This window comes from Rhinoderma darwinii, chromosome 7 (genome assembly GCF_050947455.1).
Source record: "Rhinoderma darwinii isolate aRhiDar2 chromosome 7, aRhiDar2.hap1, whole genome shotgun sequence".
In the NCBI taxonomy this organism is placed as follows: domain Eukaryota; kingdom Metazoa; phylum Chordata; class Amphibia; order Anura; family Rhinodermatidae; genus Rhinoderma; species Rhinoderma darwinii.
The window spans coordinates 136,490,735-136,509,476 of NC_134693.1; the positions used below are offsets into that span (position 1 = coordinate 136,490,735).

General features: G+C 41.7%; 1 protein-coding gene across 2 annotated transcripts in view; it reads left to right on the forward strand.

The window, feature by feature from the left end:
- The window catches only part of MGLL (monoglyceride lipase), a 71,266-nt gene that overhangs the window by 21,722 nt on the left and 30,802 nt on the right, over nucleotides 1-18,742 (forward strand). For both annotated transcript variants that reach the window (XM_075831788.1, XM_075831787.1), the window contains exon 3: nucleotides 5,013-5,119. In XM_075831788.1, coding sequence (XP_075687903.1) covers nucleotides 5,013-5,119 — 107 coding nt within the window. The remainder of the gene's footprint in view (nucleotides 1-5,012; nucleotides 5,120-18,742) is intronic.

Here is an 18,742-nt window from a genome sequence, read left to right on the forward strand (position 1 = left end):
GAGCTTCATCAAAGGATTAAAAAAAACATTTATTATTACTCCAAACAGGGAGCGGAGGAATGTATGATATAGTGACCTCAGGTGGAGCATTTCAAGGACACCGAGCTCGCTCAAGGTCAAACGTAAACTGCTGAGCTGATAGGGATTCTTTATAGCTGTCGTCACCAGTCACAGCAATGTGACAGATATTTAGTGACATTCCATATAGACTCAATACTGGAGCCGTCCATCACGTCGCAGCTTCCTGTGGCTTTTCTAGAATTGATGTGTGTAAATGAATTGCCTGTTCCTCCTCCCCCCAACTCCAGGAATATTACCAGATTATGTAGCCCAGAGAAGCCACTTCCTTCCTTGGTGTTACATAATAACGCATTGAAATCCTTCTTCCCTTTTTAGTCCGTCTCATTTGAAGAAAATAGAGGAAGGATTCAAAGAAGACACAAGTGAAGCAAGACTATTTAAGGGCAGGGTCGGCCTTCGTGTGGATGGCGCCCTGTGCGGGACTCTCTATTGTCACCCCCTACGCAAACCAAAAATGAACCACATATATAGACACGCAGATACTGGAACATATATACTGTACATACATAAAGACAGATATTTAGACATACAGGCAAATATACATACACACATCAGGAATATATACATACAGGTAAATATGTAGACGTACAGATCCATATACACACACCGGCAGATAAATACACAGACAGGAACATATACAAATACATAAAAGGCACATATGTACAAGCAAAAAGACACATTTACAAACAGACCCATATATACCCAGTACAGATAAGGTAGTAGATGTTACCTGCAGTCCTATGTAACACCACAGATAACACATAGTGATAACTCTCTGAGTACAGATAATGTCGTAGATTTCACGTGCAGCCCTATGTAACACCACAGATAACATACCGTAATAACTGAGTACAGATAATGTAGTAGATGTTACCTGCAGTCCTATGTAACACCGCTGATAACACAGTGATAACTCCCTGAGTACAGATAATGTTGTAGATGATAACTATACCCACAGCCACATATAAACACACACAGAGGCATATATATATATATATATATATATAAGGGCAGCAGAGTATATAAGGAACAGCAGGGTATATAAGGAACAGCAGGGTATATAAGGGGCAACAGGGTATATAGGGGCAGCAGAATATATAGGGGCAGCAGGGCATATAGGCGGCAGCAGGGTATATAAGGAGCAGCAGGGTAATTAAGGGGCATTGAGTATAGGAAGATGGAAGAGTATTTTGGAACCCCGTTTTGAGAATTTGGGGATATGGATCTAGGTGCAATAGTTTATAGGAAGCATCCAATGCAGGGAGATAGAAGGCAATTTGGGGGAACCCCTTTAGTAAGATTGGGACCCTGATATGTCAATGCAAGTGACGGAGGATTCTGAAGACGAAGGTTTGAAGTTAGCGTGCATTAGGAAGACTGAAGGCTATTTAGACCACCCCCCCCCCCCCCCACATACACTGAGAATTTGGGGACATAGATCTTGGTGCATTGGTTTATAGGGAGCATCCAATGCAGGGAGGTAGAAGGCTATATGGGGGAACTCCTTTGGGAATAAGGGTACCCCCTATTTGTGGATTGAAATGAAGGAGGGGACCAGGATTTGAAGTTACCATGCAGTGCAGGAAGACTGAAGGATATTTAGGGCTCTCTTCACTGAGAATTTGGATAAATGGATCTAGGTGCAATGGTTTATAGGGAGCATCCAATGCAGGGAGATAGAAGGCTATTTGGGGAACTCCTTTAGGAATAAAACGACTCCCGAGATGTAGATGCAAGTGTCAGAAGCTTTTGGGGACCAAAGTGTGACGTAAGCATTCAGTATGGGAAGATTGAAGGGCATTGAGAGCTCGCCATTAAGAATTTGGGGATATGGATCTAGGTGCAAAAGTTTAAAGGGAGCATCCAATGTAGGGGGATAGGCAGCTGTCTGGAAGGACCCCTTTGGGAATAAGGGGAATCCTGATCTGTAAGGTTCTTGGGACGAGGCTTTAGAATTTGTATTTATTGAAATGAAGGCTTTTTGGGGACCTCCCTTGGAAAATGAGTGGATTTTTGATTGTGGGCAGAAATGAAGGTGGGCTCTAGGGCACAAGGGCACATCCACTACAGAAATACTAAATACTTTGGGCACTTGGAAACCCCAATATGTGATTGTCAATGAGGAAGGGTTCTAGGGACAAGAAACATAATGAAGGCTTTGAGGAATAAAAGGATTTCTATATATGGCTGCAAATGGGGGATGTTTGTAGAAGAATGTAAATTGCAAAAATGGTGATGAAATCAGTTGGTAAAGAACATGTCACATTGGCAATGTCTATGGCTTATGTCGCTATTCTGCAAAAGTAGGTGTCGAAGAAATCCGGCATTTATGGGGTTAAGCCTGTATGGCAGTCATTCATAGCACACGTCTCCGTCGTAGTTCACCGGCTGCTGGATAAATCAATATGGATGTTTAAATTGCATTGTGGAGCTGTCAGATTAGGGAGCGTGCCATTGTGATGCAGCTTTAAACACTCTACTGTGCAACGTTCATTTACCACCTGCGTTCAATTGGCTTCTGCATTCATTCCCAACGCAGATGGAAGAAAGGGATTTGTATTTCCCATTCGGCTTTTATTGCGTTTCATTTTCTAAGAAAAATTCCTCGAGACAAAAAAATCACATACTTCAACGGTGACCCCCAAACTCGAGCTCGGTCCAGGCGTCTATTTAAACCTGCCACAAATTTCCAGGACATTCTAGTCACGCGTCGAATGTATTCCTATGATGTTGTATAACATATTGAAATATGTTATTATGTGATAGCAATTTTTACACTTCGTCAGAATTACAATTTCAAAACTGCATTACAAGACACTGCATGTGATAAGTCTCCTTTAAGCCAGAGCCTATAGAAAAAATTCACAAATGGAAGGGGTTGTCTCATCAGAGACGACTGTGCCGACCACTGATTAGTTCTTCTGCAGCGGCCACTACAGGACAAATGTGGTATTACATGTTGGCCATTCAACTGAGTCTGCGAAAGCCGCTGCTACTCCTCACTCCAGCTCATAGAAGGGGGTCCCTGTTGGGGGTCCTCCCCATATGCCCTAACAAGACCTATGAATTTGGTTGGTATATTGGTTCTTTTTTCCCTCCTTAATGTTATTTTTTTTAGCTATATCTATTTCTAGGGAAGATCGATGGCTACATATATGGCTGCCACTAGACTTCTGAATGGAAAACCAGCCTAACAATGCAGCAACATTGGGGTTATCACAACAGGACAAGGTAGATTGGCTATTCAGGAGCTTCAGAAAGCTGTGTGACCGTCATATTGTTCTTTAATGGCAGTCATGTTGTTCTATGATGGCAGCCGTATTGGTTGTCATCCACTTTTACCATAATTGGCTGGAAACATTTCTTAATAGCTTGATGAGGAGAACTGTGCTTCCTGCTGGCTTAAAAAACAAACAAAACCATAATGGATTTATTTGATGCGTCAGCCCCCTGGCAATGTAGAGGTTAACTATGGTGGTGTGAAGGGTCAAAGGCTGGACATCTGCTACTTATAAATGGGTGTTGATGTGTTCTAGTACATGACGGAAGGGACGTGAGATGCAACTTTTTTTCCACCGGAAAATTAGAGCTGTGTATATTTTTCCAGTATCAAAAACACATCTGTTCCTTGTAGGGTGGAATTTCCCAACCTCAAAATTGCACTTTGCCTGCGGGGTCAGGATGATGCAAAGAAAATATTTCAGTTCAACTGAATTAACGATGTTTTCATGGTCCTGAATACAACGGTACCGGCCCAGGCTTGGTGAGCCCGAGTATGGACGCCATAACGGAGCCTTACCCCAACGGGGTCAATGAGAAGATCAACTTCAGACCACTCTTAAATGACTGGCGCCAATCACTTGCTGCCCGGTTCCGTCACTTTTTTGGGATTAATTCACAAACAACCTATTAGTCCTTATAGATAGTATAACTTGCGTGGGCAATGATAACCAAAAAGTTTATACTACAATTAAAAGGGACATGCACATGTTTTGTAGAGTTGTACACGTCGGGAGAGTAACTCAAAGAATGTTGAGGGCGATATTTGTGGCCGGCTGGGCTTTCTTGTGGAAGTGGAAGACTGTCTATTCAACTTTTTTTTGCAAAATTTGGATTTAAAGGGGTGGTCTCATCTCCGCATCCCTTTTCCAGCTTGCTCTGGCGAACCTGGCCTGTCTGTCTATTACATGGTCATGTATTCATTTGAGTGGCCGCATGTAATACTACATTTCCAATGTATAGCCAATGGCCAGACACCCAAAGATAAGCTGACCGCTGGGCCGGCTTCAATTGAAAAAGGGGTTGTCGAGGTTAGACTACCCCTTTATTGGCGGGATTATAAGGTGGAAAGGGTATAATTCTTGGAAAACTCTGACAGGGTTTTTCTGATTTACCTTAGTCCCCTTTTTTTTTTGTTGCAAAATTATAGCCAATTTGTTTTTATGTGCACTATTGAATGCAATAATGTTCGGAGAATCTCTTGACACAACTTGTTACTTATTAATGGTCTACATTGGATTTGCGTTGTGTTTTTTTGGGTGGAGTCTTCAACCAACTAATGGTGCCCATGGCCGTATTATGGGATCTATGTTGTGACCCTCCGTTATACGGAACCCATAAAAATCTTTTGACCCATACTGTGGGATACATCTATGGGCTTATAGCTATCAGGCTTCATTACATATAGTATTACGGAGGGGTTCTCAAATAGGCATGATACAACAACACAGATTCCATAATACAGACCCATAGGTACCCCATGTTCTGCCATACTGGGTCCTCACATGGTCTCTTAGGTGGTGCCGATGGTACTCACCCTCTGCATTATGAATGTTAGGGGATATCAGGACCAATACATTTAGTACATGTATTATTATAGATGATTTGCATTTCATTATTTACCTGGTTCCCATTTTCTGTTTTAAAAACAGGGCGTTGGTATTTGTGGTTCACGGTGCCGGGGAGCACTGCTGCCGATATGATGATCTGGCACAGATTTTGTCCGGCCTAAACTTCCTTGTCTTTTCCCATGACCACGGTAAGTGCCCATCTGCAATTCCAGAGCTAAAGGGGTTAAACTTTTGGAAATAACATTTATTCCTTCAGAGTGCCAATGGGAAGCCGGTAAAATAATTTGCTGGTATTGTAAGTCCAGTTTATGTTGCTAAGTAAAATGCCATCAGTTTTACGTTACCATGCAATTTAGTTGGCAAGAGTTATTTTCAACCTGCATCGTCTAGCGCAGCAAACTGTCGGGAATCTAATTCTTGTAATCAATTAAAATGAAAGCTCAGTCCGTCCAGCTGTTTTTAACCCATCACTGCAAACTAATGGCTCTTGTTGCTTTATAATCTGTGATATAGTGGATTTTGCCAAATATTTTTTATAATTCTGTTGCTCTAATCATATCTCATAGGGTGGAGAACAGATCATATTTTAATCCCTGGATAGGAGCTTTCTCCCTATGGACAAGTATATAACTACTATAATATTGCCCCTATATACAAGAATATAACTACTATAATACTGCCCCCTATATACAAGAATATAACTACTATAATATTGCTCGTATATACAAGAATATAACTACTATAATACTGCTCCTATATACAAGAATATAACTACTATAATACTGCCCCCTATATACAAGAATATAACTACTATAATACTGCTCCTATATACAAGAATATAACTACTATAATACTGTCTCCTATATACAAGAATATAACTACTATAATACTGCCCCCTATATACAAGAATATAACTACTATAATACTGCCCCTATGTACAAGAATATAACTACTATAATACTGCTCCTACATACAAGAATATAACTACTATAATACTGCCCCCTATATACAAGAATATAACTACTATAATATTGCTCGTATATACAAGAATATAACTACTATAATACTGCTCCTATATACAAGAATATAACTACTATAATACTGCCCCCTGTATACCAGAATATAACTACTATAATACTGCCCCCTATATACAAGAATATAACTACTATAATACTGCTCCTATATACAAGAATATAACTACTATAATACTGCCCCCTATATACAAGAATATAACTACTATAATACTGCTCCCTATATACAAGAATATAACTACTATAATACTGCTCCTATATACAAGAATATAACTACTATAATACTGCTCCTATATACAAGAATATAACTACTATAATACTGCCCCCTGTATACCAGAATATAACTACTATAATACTCCCCCCTATATACAAGAATATAACTACTATAATACTGCTCCTATATACAAGAATATAACTACTATAATACTGCCCCCTATATACAAGAATATAACTACTATAATACTGCCCCTATATACAAGAATATAACTACTATAATACTGCCCCTATATACAAGAATATAACTACTATAATACTGCCCCCTATATACAAGAATATAACTACTATAATACTGCCCCTATATACAAGAATATAACTACTATAATACTGCCCCCTATATACAAGAATATAACTACTATAATGCTGCCTCCTATATACAAGAATATAACTACTATAATACTGCCCCCTATATACAAGAATATAACTACTATAATACTGCTCCTATATACAAGAATATAACTACTATAATACTACCCCCTATATACAGGAATATAACTTCTATAATACTGCCCCTATATACAAGAATATAACTACTATAATACTGCCCCCTATATACAAGAATATAACTACTATAATACTGCTCCCTATATACAAGAATATAACTACTATAATACTGCCCCCTATATACAAGAATATAACTACTATAATACTGAACCCTATATACAAGAATATTATTACTATAATACTGTACCCTATATACAAGAATATAACTACTATAATACTGCCCCCTATATACAAGAATATAACTACTATAATACTGCCCCCTATATACAAGAATATAACTACTATAATACTGCTCCTATATACAAGAGTATAACTACTATAATACCGCCCCTATGTACAAGAATATAACTACTATAATACTGCTCCTATATACAAGAATATAACTACTATAATACTGCCCCCTATATACAAGAATATAACTACTATAATACTGCTCCTATATACAAGAATATAACTACTATAATACTGCCCCCTATATACAAGAGTATAACTACTATAATACTGCCCCTATATAAAAGAATATAACTACTATAATACTGTCCCCTATATACAAGAATATAACTACTATAATACTGCTCCCTATATACAAGAATATAATTACTATAATACTGCTCCTATATACAAGAATATAACTACTAGAATACTGCCCCCTATGTACAAGAATATAACTACTATAATACTGCTTCCTATATACAAGAATATAATTACTATAATACTGCCCCTACATACAAGAATATAACTACTATAAGGGCATGACCACACGTGGCGGATTTCCTCCGCAACTGTCCGCATCAATGCCGCACAGAATCTGCGTTGCAGATTCTGCTGCGGATCTGCACAAAATGTGCAGTACATTGATGCGGACTAGCTGCTGCGGACTGCGGGAAAAGTGCTTCCCTTCTCCCTATCAGTGCAGGATAGAGAGAAGGGACAGCACTTTCCCTAGTGAAAGTAAACGATTTTCATACTTACCGGCCGTTGTCTTGGTGACGCGTCCCTCTTTCGGCATCCAGCCCGACCTCCCTGGATGACGCGCCAGTCCATGTGACCGCTGCAGCCTGTGCTTGGCCTGTGATTGGCTGCAGCCGTCACTTAGACTCAAACGTCATCCTGGGAGGCCGGACTGGAGACAGACGCAGGGAGTTCTCGGTAAGTATGAACTTATATATTTTTTTACAGATACATGTATATTGAGATCGGTAGTCACTGTCCAGGGTGCAGAAACAGTTACTGCCGATCGCTTAACTCTTTCAGCACCCTGGACAGTGACTATTTACAGACGTCTCCTAGCAATGCTCCCGTCATTACGGGAGCCCCATTGACTTCCTCAGTCTGGCTGTAGACCTAGAAATACATAGGTCCAGCCAGAATGAAGAAATGTCAAGTTACGCTCCGCACCACACATAACATCTGCGGACTTCATTGCGGAATTTCGATTCTCCATTGAAGTGAATGGAGAACTTCCGCAATGAGTCCGCAACCAGTCCGCCACTGCTCCGCAACAGACAGAGCATGCTGCGGACACCACATTCCGCTCCGCAGCCTATGCTCCGCAGCGGAATTGTACGCATCGTGTAAACGAACACTGCTAAATTAAAGTGAAAGTCAATGGAGAAACGGCTCCGCTGCGGATTAACGCTGCGGAGTGTCCGCAGCGGAATTTAAGTGAAATTCCGCCACGTGTGAACCCGCCCTAATACTGCCCCTATATACAAGAATATAACTACTATAATACTGCTCCTATATACAAGAATATAACTACTATAATACTGCCCCCTATATACAAGAATATAACTACTATAATACTGCCCACTATATACAAGAATATAACTACTATAATACTGCTCCCTATATACAAGAATATAATTACTATAATACTGCCCCTATATACAGGAATATAACTACTATAATACTGCCCCTCTATACAAGAATATAACTACTATAATACTGCTCCCTATATACAAGAATATAATTACTATAATACTGCCCCCTATATACAAGAATATAACTACTATAATACTGCCCCTATATACAAGAATATAACTATTATAATACTGCTCCTATATACAAGAATATAACTACTATAATACTGCCCCCTATATACAAGAATAGAACTACTATAATACTGCCCCCTATGTACAAGAATATAACTACTATAATACTGCCTTCTATATACAAGAATATAACTACTATAATACTGCCCCCTATATACAAGAATATAACTGGTATAATACTGCCCCTATATACAAGAATATAACTACTATAATACTGCCCCTATATACAAGAATATAACTACTATAATACTGCTCCTATATACAAGAATATAACTACTATAATACTGCCCCCTATATACAGGAATATAACTACTATAATACTGCCCCTCTATACAAGAATATAACTACTATAATACTGCTCCCTATATACAAGAATATAACTACTATAATACTGCTCCCTATATACAAGAATAACTACTATAATACTGCTCCCTATATACAAGACTATAACTACTATAATACTGCTCCCTATATACAAGACTATAACTACTATAATACTGCCTCCTATATACAAGAATATATCTACTATAATACTGCCCTCTATGTACAAGAATATAACTACTATAATACTGCTCCCTATATACAAGAATATAATTACTATAATACTGCCCTCTGAAGAGTTGATATTTTATAGCATTGAATCATTCTTGATAAGACATGTCCAGGGCCGGCACTTCTTTCATGTTATCATTTCACACATCACCCCTTTACTCCCCACCAATCTGGTTAAAATTATAGTAAAAAAAAACTTGTCAAGAAAAAGAATTTGCATTTACAATTTTGCAGTGAAGAGTTTGCAATGAAATTGAGATTTAATTCTTTCCTGTCTGGGTTCCGCAGCGCTTACTTTGAAGTGACTTAATTTGTTACAGAATTATTGGAAAACCCCTTTGCTAACAAGCTCCACATGAATCATTGTAGACGGTTTCGTGAATTAAGTCATCACACCCTTGAAGGGAAAGCATCTAATATGCCAATTACTTGGGTTTTTCTTAATGGTAACCAATCGACTGTCCAACGGTGTTGGAAGATGTGAAATAGTTAGTAAAGACGGGAAACCGGTTGTCACTTTTATTACTCTGAACATATCCGTTAAACCTTAATTGACCAACCACCAGTTTCTAGAGAAAATATCGTTGCTTATTAGTCTATATTAGAGATAAATGACTTCTTTCTTCCAGAAACAGCGCCACTCTTATCCATAGGCTGTGTCTGGTATTGCACCATAAAGTGAATAAAAACTGCAATACCAGACACAGCCTATGGACAAGAGTGGCGCTGTTTCTGGAAGAAAGCAGAAGTTTTTCTAATCTCATACAACCTGCATGTACAACCACACAATGTACTTTATAGTGGGACAGAAATCTTACAATGGTTATAAGTTTTAATTCAGACATTTCTCATTTGTATCTATTTCTAGGAAAGTTGGGTAACAATCAATATGTCTTGCTTTACAACTTTCACAGAGGTTGTCACCCAGCTTCCCCAGAGTCCAGAATGGCAAGTCTGCTAGTAAAATTAGGGACAGGGCAATGTATATATCACTGCATAAACAGGCAGATTTGACTTGTAGAAATCTTTTACTTTTTCTACTTTCTATGGTTGTCTTGTAACTATTGAGCTCCAGACGTCTAGGCCCTGTTCACACGGCGGGATTTTTGGATTCCGCCGCAAAATTCTGCTTCCTATTCATTGCAATGGAAGGCGAACGCTTATTTTTCCCGCTGGCTGATTATTTCAGCTGGCGGACAACAGAAGTGTTGTGCCCGATCTTCGGGAGGATTCCGCCCAAAACCTCCCATCGAAGTGAATGGGAGTAGGAATCTTACTGCTGATGGGACCCGCCAAGCAAAATCCGCCGTGTGAACGTAGCCTTATAATTACATTGCAGAGGAAATGACAGACCACTCCTCTTGGGCTATGTTCACACGCTTAGCTAAAAACGTCTGAAAATACAGAGCTGCTTACGACTTTACATCCCGAAAAACGTCAGAAAATAAGCCGTGTGAATATACCCTTATAATCACCGCTGCCGGGACTGAATTTCTATAGGTAAATGTCGGTGTGCAGATTAAAGGAAAGGCTGCAGCTACTTTCACGTGACTTCCTTGCACTCGGTCTTAATATAAACTCTGATTTTACTCGTCTTAGACGTTGTTTTTATATTTTTAGAAACTTTTTGTGAGCTGAAGTAACTTTTAGGAACATCCAGCCTGTAAATCTCCTAGATACATATCAGTCAGGTGTTATTCTTCCCAAATCCCCCATACACATGAGGCCTTGACTTGGCTCATCGTGCATGTGTTTACATTGGGGAGAGGGGAATAAGCTGCTGTCTGGCCCCTCTTGCAGCGGTTTATCTCCTGTGGTCACAAATGATCGTTCATGTCGAAATCCAACATTCCCGATCCTACTTTCCCCAAACATCTGCCATCTGGGGGATAGTCAGGACACCCCTTGCATACTCACTAGGGGAAAGTCAGCAGAATCGGCCAATGTTGACGGAATCGGCCAATGTTGACGGGATCGGCCGACTATCTAATGTGTATACATTAGATAGTTGGCCGATCCCGTCAACATTGGCCGGTTCTGCTGACTTTCCTCTAGTGTGTATGGATACCTTAAGGGTCCGGAGATCTGATTCTCAGGGTCATAGCCTTTAGGTTCATGCCATACAGTACTTCCATTGGACTATATCCTGGGCCTGCAGCCTCCCTACCGGCTCAGGTTGTGTGCCGCCCTTCATGGTTGTACAATGTGTATCGCTCAATGTATCGGTCAATGCACACCTAAAAAGATTCCTGCACCATGCCAGTCACCCAACCAAGGCTGTCATCTTACGCCAGCTTTACCTGTGGCAGGAGCTCCCTAGTCATTGAGGGACATATGTGATTAAAGTTTCCCTCTGTGGCAGATAATCTATAGCGGCTAAGGGGCCCAGGAGAAGAGGGGCCCCATTCCCCTGTGCTATTGGTATACGATTCCCCCTCTTTAGGGTATGTTCACACGGCCAAATTTCAGACGTATACGAGGCGTATTATGCCTCGTTTTACGTCTGAAAATACGGCTCCAATACGTCGGCAAACATCTGCCCATTCATTTGAATGGGTTTGCCGACGTACTGTGCAGACGACCTGTTATTTACGCGTCGTCGTTTGACAGCTGTCAAACGACGACGCGTAAAAATACAGCCTCGTCAAAAGAAGTGCAGGACACTTCTTTGGACGTTTTTGGAGCTGTTTTCTTATAGACTCCAATGAAAACAGCTCCAAAAACGGACGTAAAAAACGCCGCGAAAACGGCGCGAAAAACGGCGCGAAAAATGCGAGTTGGTAAAAAAACGTCTGAAAAGCAGGGTCTGTTTTCCCTTGAAAACAGCTCTGGATTTTCAGACGTTTTTGTTGACTACGTGTGAACATACCCTTATAATCACTGCAGTGTTGGTGAACTAGCGAGGGGGCAACGGTCAAAAATGTACCCACTTTTCTCTCTTAAAAGGGATGGGTAGGTGGTCTTTTCCTGGGATATTGAAGTGCGATGACCAGAACCAGCACCAAAACGGGCCCCATACTGGTCGTTTTTTGCTATCGGGCCCTCTATGCTCCATGTAACCTAAGAAAAACTAGTCCTGTTTGCATTGCACTCCGCGTTCAGTTTGAGCTTTTCATACATTGGAATGATGATTATTTTTGCACCAGAAGCTTCTGATTCAATGGTAGAATTTTTTGCAAAATGTCTGGAGAAATTAGGCGGATTTGATGTCAATCTCTAAGCCTTGAAATGAAGTCGCCAGCCCTAGATCTGAAGTTCTAAATGATACAGTGGAAAAATAATCAGAGATGGTCTAACAGATGGTGGAGGACTCTATGGAGCGGGTATATTAGCATTGACATCGGTGGTGCTTGTCTCCCAGCCAAACCGCACTGCACAGGCGGCATTCAGATACCAACCGTTCACCATCCAACAAGGAGGATCTTCCTGCTGGCACTGTTCCTTTTCTATATTTACTAAACTGACATCGCTTGGCAGGGCTGCCAGGGATCCCAGGATTGTGCCAAAGCTCGACACGCCAACTTCCTGTCATGAAGAAGTGTTAATATGGTCTAGCCGTGTCTGTACCATAGCTTTTAACTCATGATTGCCTAAATTTTATGCTGGGCATGACTATTTTTCATTTTTTAGGGTATGATTATTTATGCAAATGCCAAACCCAGGGTGAAACATTTCTTTTTGGTTGCTCCAATTTGCAAAAGTGTGCCAAGAGTCACGCCAAATTACATGAGTTTCTGAAGCAAGATGGTGGTGTTTGCAGATTTTTAGATAAGGGTGTTTGGGCCGCGTGGACTACGCTGCGACTGTCAATGCTAGAACCAAATTTTTGGGTTTGCAATATTATATTAAAATAATAGAAGGTGAGGGATGATATGGACCCATCTATAGAATCATAATCATCGTTCTCGAAGCCAGAAAACCTCAATCCTGTCATCTCTGGCCAGTGGCGTACATAAAAGAGAGGGGGCTCCATAGCAAAGGTCAAGATGGGTCCCCCATTATGATACTGGGTTTTACAGAAGGGCCTCGTTTTTGTTTCTCCCTCCGCACCCTTGTTTGCTAACAATTCAGTTCTATTGGAGAGGGGAGTCCTGCACATGTTCTCGCCACCCAGTAGTAAAAGGGATGGGGCAAATCAGGGCTTGGCCCCCTCTCCCCAAGGGCCCCTACATCACCACATGGTCTGCCTATATGGTATGGACTCCCTTGTCTCTGGCCATCTAAAAATAAGGCAATTATTGGGTATCTAGTGCAGGGCTCTAGTAATTGCGGTGGCATATGGTGGGTCCAGAGGCATAACTTGGAAGATCCTGGGCCCAAATGCCCCTCTGGGCCCGTCAACAACCATGTGTCATTTATAATACTGGTGTTTTCTTATGTGGTAGAGGGGACTTTGGGCCCCCTCAGGCACCAGAGGCGACTACTATCTCGGCCCCCCCTGGGTGGGTCTGAGGCATGACAACCCCATCACCCACTTCAGATGACTTGACAAAATGAGCTATGAAGTAGTGAATAAACCTTTGAAGTGTGAGAGGTGATTGCGAAAAGCTTTCCCTTTAAGCCATAAGTGACGTCGCGTCTGGAAGAGGGGGTCCTAATGACTAGATCAGGCGATCAAATCAAATCGAAATAGCCACCACACTTTCCCAGAGTCCAGAATGTCTCTATTTAAACACTGGTACCCGAATAGTGGATGTATCATTGGATAAATAGGCACCTTTGCCATTCAGGAGTGTGAAAAAGATGGCTGACAAACCTATGGAAGGTGTAGTGGCAGCCATATTGGTTTTCACCCAGCTTTCCCAGAAGCCGATATAACTCGGGTAATATTTTATAATCTCTATTCCGTGTTGCGAGATATAAAATAGGTTCCCAGCAACATGGAGCCTGTGTACGCTTATAAATCACCCCCGGGGATAAAACACTAGAGGGCTTCGTCTTGAACTTGTGAACGCCAAGATCCGGCGTCTAACGTCCAGATCCGTTACACGTATTATATCGGAAGATGAGAATCTCAGGTCTGTTTCCGTCACCAGCCACCGTCTAATAAATGTAAAAATACTCCTGACTCCAGCAGCAGATGGATCTGTGTTTTTCTATAATAATCCATCAACAGAATAAAAAAGGAACATTCATAAGGGAGTATTATCTGATTAACCCTTCAGTGGCGGAGCCTCCATCGCTGGCAGACAGAAGAGGGGGAGTATAATCTCCTGCATATGCAATTACATTCTCTCTAATGCGACATTTCGTTGTAAATAACGGATGATAAACCGTTCCTTTGAAGGATTTTTGATTATGGGTTCTCCCTTTGATCTGCCCTGGCAATTATAATTCTTGCTTATTAAAGGAGGATTGCATTTGAGTTTTCAAAAGGGAAAGGAGGTGTAAATACACATCAGAGTGTGCCAGCGTTCAGCCTGGCACAGCAACCAAGACAAACTTGATTCCGCTGGGCACCTCAAGTGGTAAGAGGCTCATCAAATCCACTCCCTGTGTGTGGGTTACCTTATACTTCTACTATTGCGGATTAAAACCTCACATCATATGGACAGGGGGTATAATATACCAACCCATATCCAACACGTTACTGCTTTAAAACTTCCTGTGCGGACTATGCAGAGCCGTAGCGAGGCTTTCCTTCACCCGGGCAAAGGTCCCGATTGCTGCTTGAGCCTTGCACGTAAATACCCTGGCCAATGCAAAGTCCCTTGTTGGCACCCCTTTGTCATCCACTACCCGGGGCACATGTCCCGGTAGCCCTCCCTCCCTAGCAAAGCCCTTGGAGCTATGGTGTTATCAGAGGCGTAACTTGAAGCCACGCAGTGCATAATACTCCGCATTCATAATACTAGTGTCTTTTTATGTGGCCGAGTGTGACTGCTACAACTGCCCCCCCCCCCCCTGGTTTACCGGAGAAAAAAAATCTAATGCCTTACCTGTTCATTCTTGCTGCTTACTTCCAGGCTGCCATTGATTAGGCGCTACATTTAACTCTTGACAGGAAGTGCCACAGAAAGTGGAAGGGAGGAGAGAGCAGGGACTATTCGTTTCTCTGGAGCCTGGGTGACCCTGTGACCAAATAATAACTCCATAGGAGCTCAAAATGGCTGCTGTAACCTAACTACTTCCTGTACCCAGTTACAACAGGAAGAGGAGGTCATAAGCATTACTGGCTGGCAAGCACATACTTGCAAGCTTTCTACCTGTCCAAATATATGTGTGAGGTCCATTACCAATAGGGAAGAATACGCTACATCATGTGGAGTGCCCTTATATGCCACCATTTAGGGTCTGTGCATTTGTGTGCATGAGCCCTACCTGGGCATTTGCACCCTCACAAATTTTGCACTGTAGGTCATCACAAGTGTTCTTGATTATCCAATGTCACATTTTGCATTTTCCCAGCGTGCTGCAGAATTTCTCATCCCATTTCTTTCAAAGCCCTTTGCATGAATATTCATTTTCCTCCGACACGTCCCTGTCTTTTATAAAAGTCCTGGTAATTGCGGTGCCGGATTCTCTACTTGGCCCATGGGGACCCCTAACATGATCAGTCTCCTTGTTGTGCGAGAGTGGCCTGTGGCGGGAAGGTTTAGCCCGGGCTTGTGCGCCTAAACCCATCAGGGAGCTTAGAGACGGGTGATAAACGGCCCTTTGTTAATTGGCGGATATTATTAAAACCCATAATGAAATGTAATCACATTAACTCAAGTTCAAAAGTTTGCACGCTGCAATATGGCTGGTTGCTAAGAGAGATTTAATTTTCCAAATTGCTGCAGAAAACGACTTTATGTTTGAGTCTTGATTGTGTAATAGCTCCGGCACAGCAGCGACTAAACACTCAGATTTGGTGTAATAAACAAACCCTACGTCAGGGAGACGATGGGGCTCGTGTAGCATAGAATTGTAAGATCGTCCTGTTATAAAGGGTGAGAAGTTTGGATATTTTGACGCAAATTGCAGAGATTCGCAACCATTGCGAGTTATTTGCAACACCCCTTTAATGCATAGATTTTTAATTTTGACAAACGTGAGCAAGATTAAGAATGGAGCATGCCTATTTTAAATATAGTCATTTTGGGCGCATTTCGTAAAATTTATGCCCCAATATCTCTTGTCAGTGCCTTCCCCCAGCAACCTTGAAATCAAGTGATATCTCATGTTGTTGTTGTTACCTGTTGCCAGGGAGCCACCATAAGGCTGATACATTTTACCTACACTGGTACATTGTAGCAAAACCCTCAGGATGGGAACGACCTTAAAGGAACACTGCTAGTAATACTGATAGGCTGTGTTATACCTAGTGTAGGGCTAGAGGGGGTGGTACATGACAAACGGATCCAAAGAGCACCAAATCAGAATCCCTGTGTCATGCTACGCCCCTCAGGCCCTGCACTGGGGATCCAAAATCAGAATCCCTATGTCGTTCTCCGACCCTCAGGCCCTGCACTAGGCACCCAACATTAGAGTCCCTGTGTCATTCTCCGACCCTCAGGCCCTGCTTTAGGCACCCCACAATCAGAATTTCTGTGTCATGCTCCGCCCCTCAGGCCTTGCTCTGGGGACCCGAAATCAGAATCCCTGTGTCATTTCCCCCACCCTCAGGTCCTTCACTAGGCACCCAAAATTAGAATCCCTGTATCATGCTCCGCCCCTCAAGCCCTGCACTAGGCCCCCAAAATTAGAATCCCTGTGTCATGCTCCGCCCCTCAGGCCCTGCACTAGGCTTAACACAGTGTATCTGTGCTGCACATACACTACCGTTTAAAAGTTTAGGGTCACTTAGAAATGTCCTTATTTTTGCAAGAAAAGCACACTTTTTTTCAATGAAGATAACATTAAATTAATCAGAAATCCACTCTATACATTGTTAATGTGCTAAATGACTATTCTAGCTGCAAACGTCTGGTTTTTAATGCAATATCTACATAGGTGTATAGAGGCCCATTTCCAGCAACCATCACTCCAGTGTTCTAATGGTACATTGTGTTTGCTAACTGTGTTAGAAGGCTAATGGATGATTAGAAAACACTTGAAAACCCTTGTGCAATTGTGTTAGCACAGCTGTAAACAGTTTTGCTGTTTAGAGGAGCTATACAACTGACCTTCCTTTGAGCTAGTTGAGAATCTGGAGCATTACATTTGTGGGTTTGATTAAACTCTCAAAATTGCTAGAAAAAGAGAGCTTTCATGTGAAACTCGACAGTCTATTCTTGTTCTTAGAAATGAAGGCTATTCCATGCGAGAAATTGCCAAGAAACTGAAGATTTCCTACAACGGTGTGTACTACTCCCTTCAGAGGACAGCACAAACAGGCTCTAACCAGAGTAGAAAGAGAAGTGGGAGGCCCCGCTGCACAACTGAGCAACAAGACAAGTACATTAGAGTCTCTAGTTTGAGAAATAGACGCCTCACAGGTCCTCAACTGGCAGCTTCATTAAATAGTACCCGCAAAACGCCAGTGTCAACGTCTACAGTGAAGAGGCGACTCCGGGATGCTGGGCAGAGTGGCAAAGAAAAAGCCATATCTGAGACTGGCTAATAAAAGGAAAAGATTAATATGGGCAAAAGCTCAGACATTGGACAGAGGAAGATTGGAAAAAAGTGTTATGGACGAATCGAAGTTTGAGGTGTTTGGATCACACAGAAGAACATTTGTGAGACGCAGAACAACTGAAAAGATGCTGGAAGAGTGCCTGACGCCATCTGTCAAGCATGGTGGAGGTAATGTGATGGTCTGGGGTTGCTTTGGTGCTGGTAAAGTGGGAGATTTGTACAAGGTAAAAGGGATTTTGAATAAGGAAGGCTGTCACTCCATTTTGCAACGCCATGCCATACCCTGTGGACAGCGCTTGATTGGAGCCAATTTCATCCTACAACAGGACAATGACCCAAAGCACCTCCAAATGATGCAAGAACTATTTAGGGAAGAAGCCGGCAGCTGGTATTCTATCTGTAATGGAGTGGCCAGCGCAGTCACCAGATCTCAACCCCATAGAGCTGTTGTGGGAGCAGCTTGACCGTATGGTACGCAAGAAGTGCCCATCAAGCCAATCCAACTTGTGGGAGGGGTTTCAGGAAGCATGGGGGGAAATGTCTCCCGATTACCTCAGCAAATTAACAGCTCGAATGCCAAAGGTCTGCAATGCTGGAATTGCTGCAAATGGAGCGACGAAAGCAAAGTCTGAAGGAGAAAATTATTATTTCAAATAAAAATCATTATTTCTCACCTTGTCAATGTCTTCACTATATTTTCTAGTCATTTTGCAACTCATTTGATAAATAGAAGTGTGAGTTTTCATGGAAAACACAAAATTGTCTGGGTGATCCCAAACTTTTGAACGGTGGTGTACATTAAGTTTTTCACCCATTGACCATTTACATGGTAGAA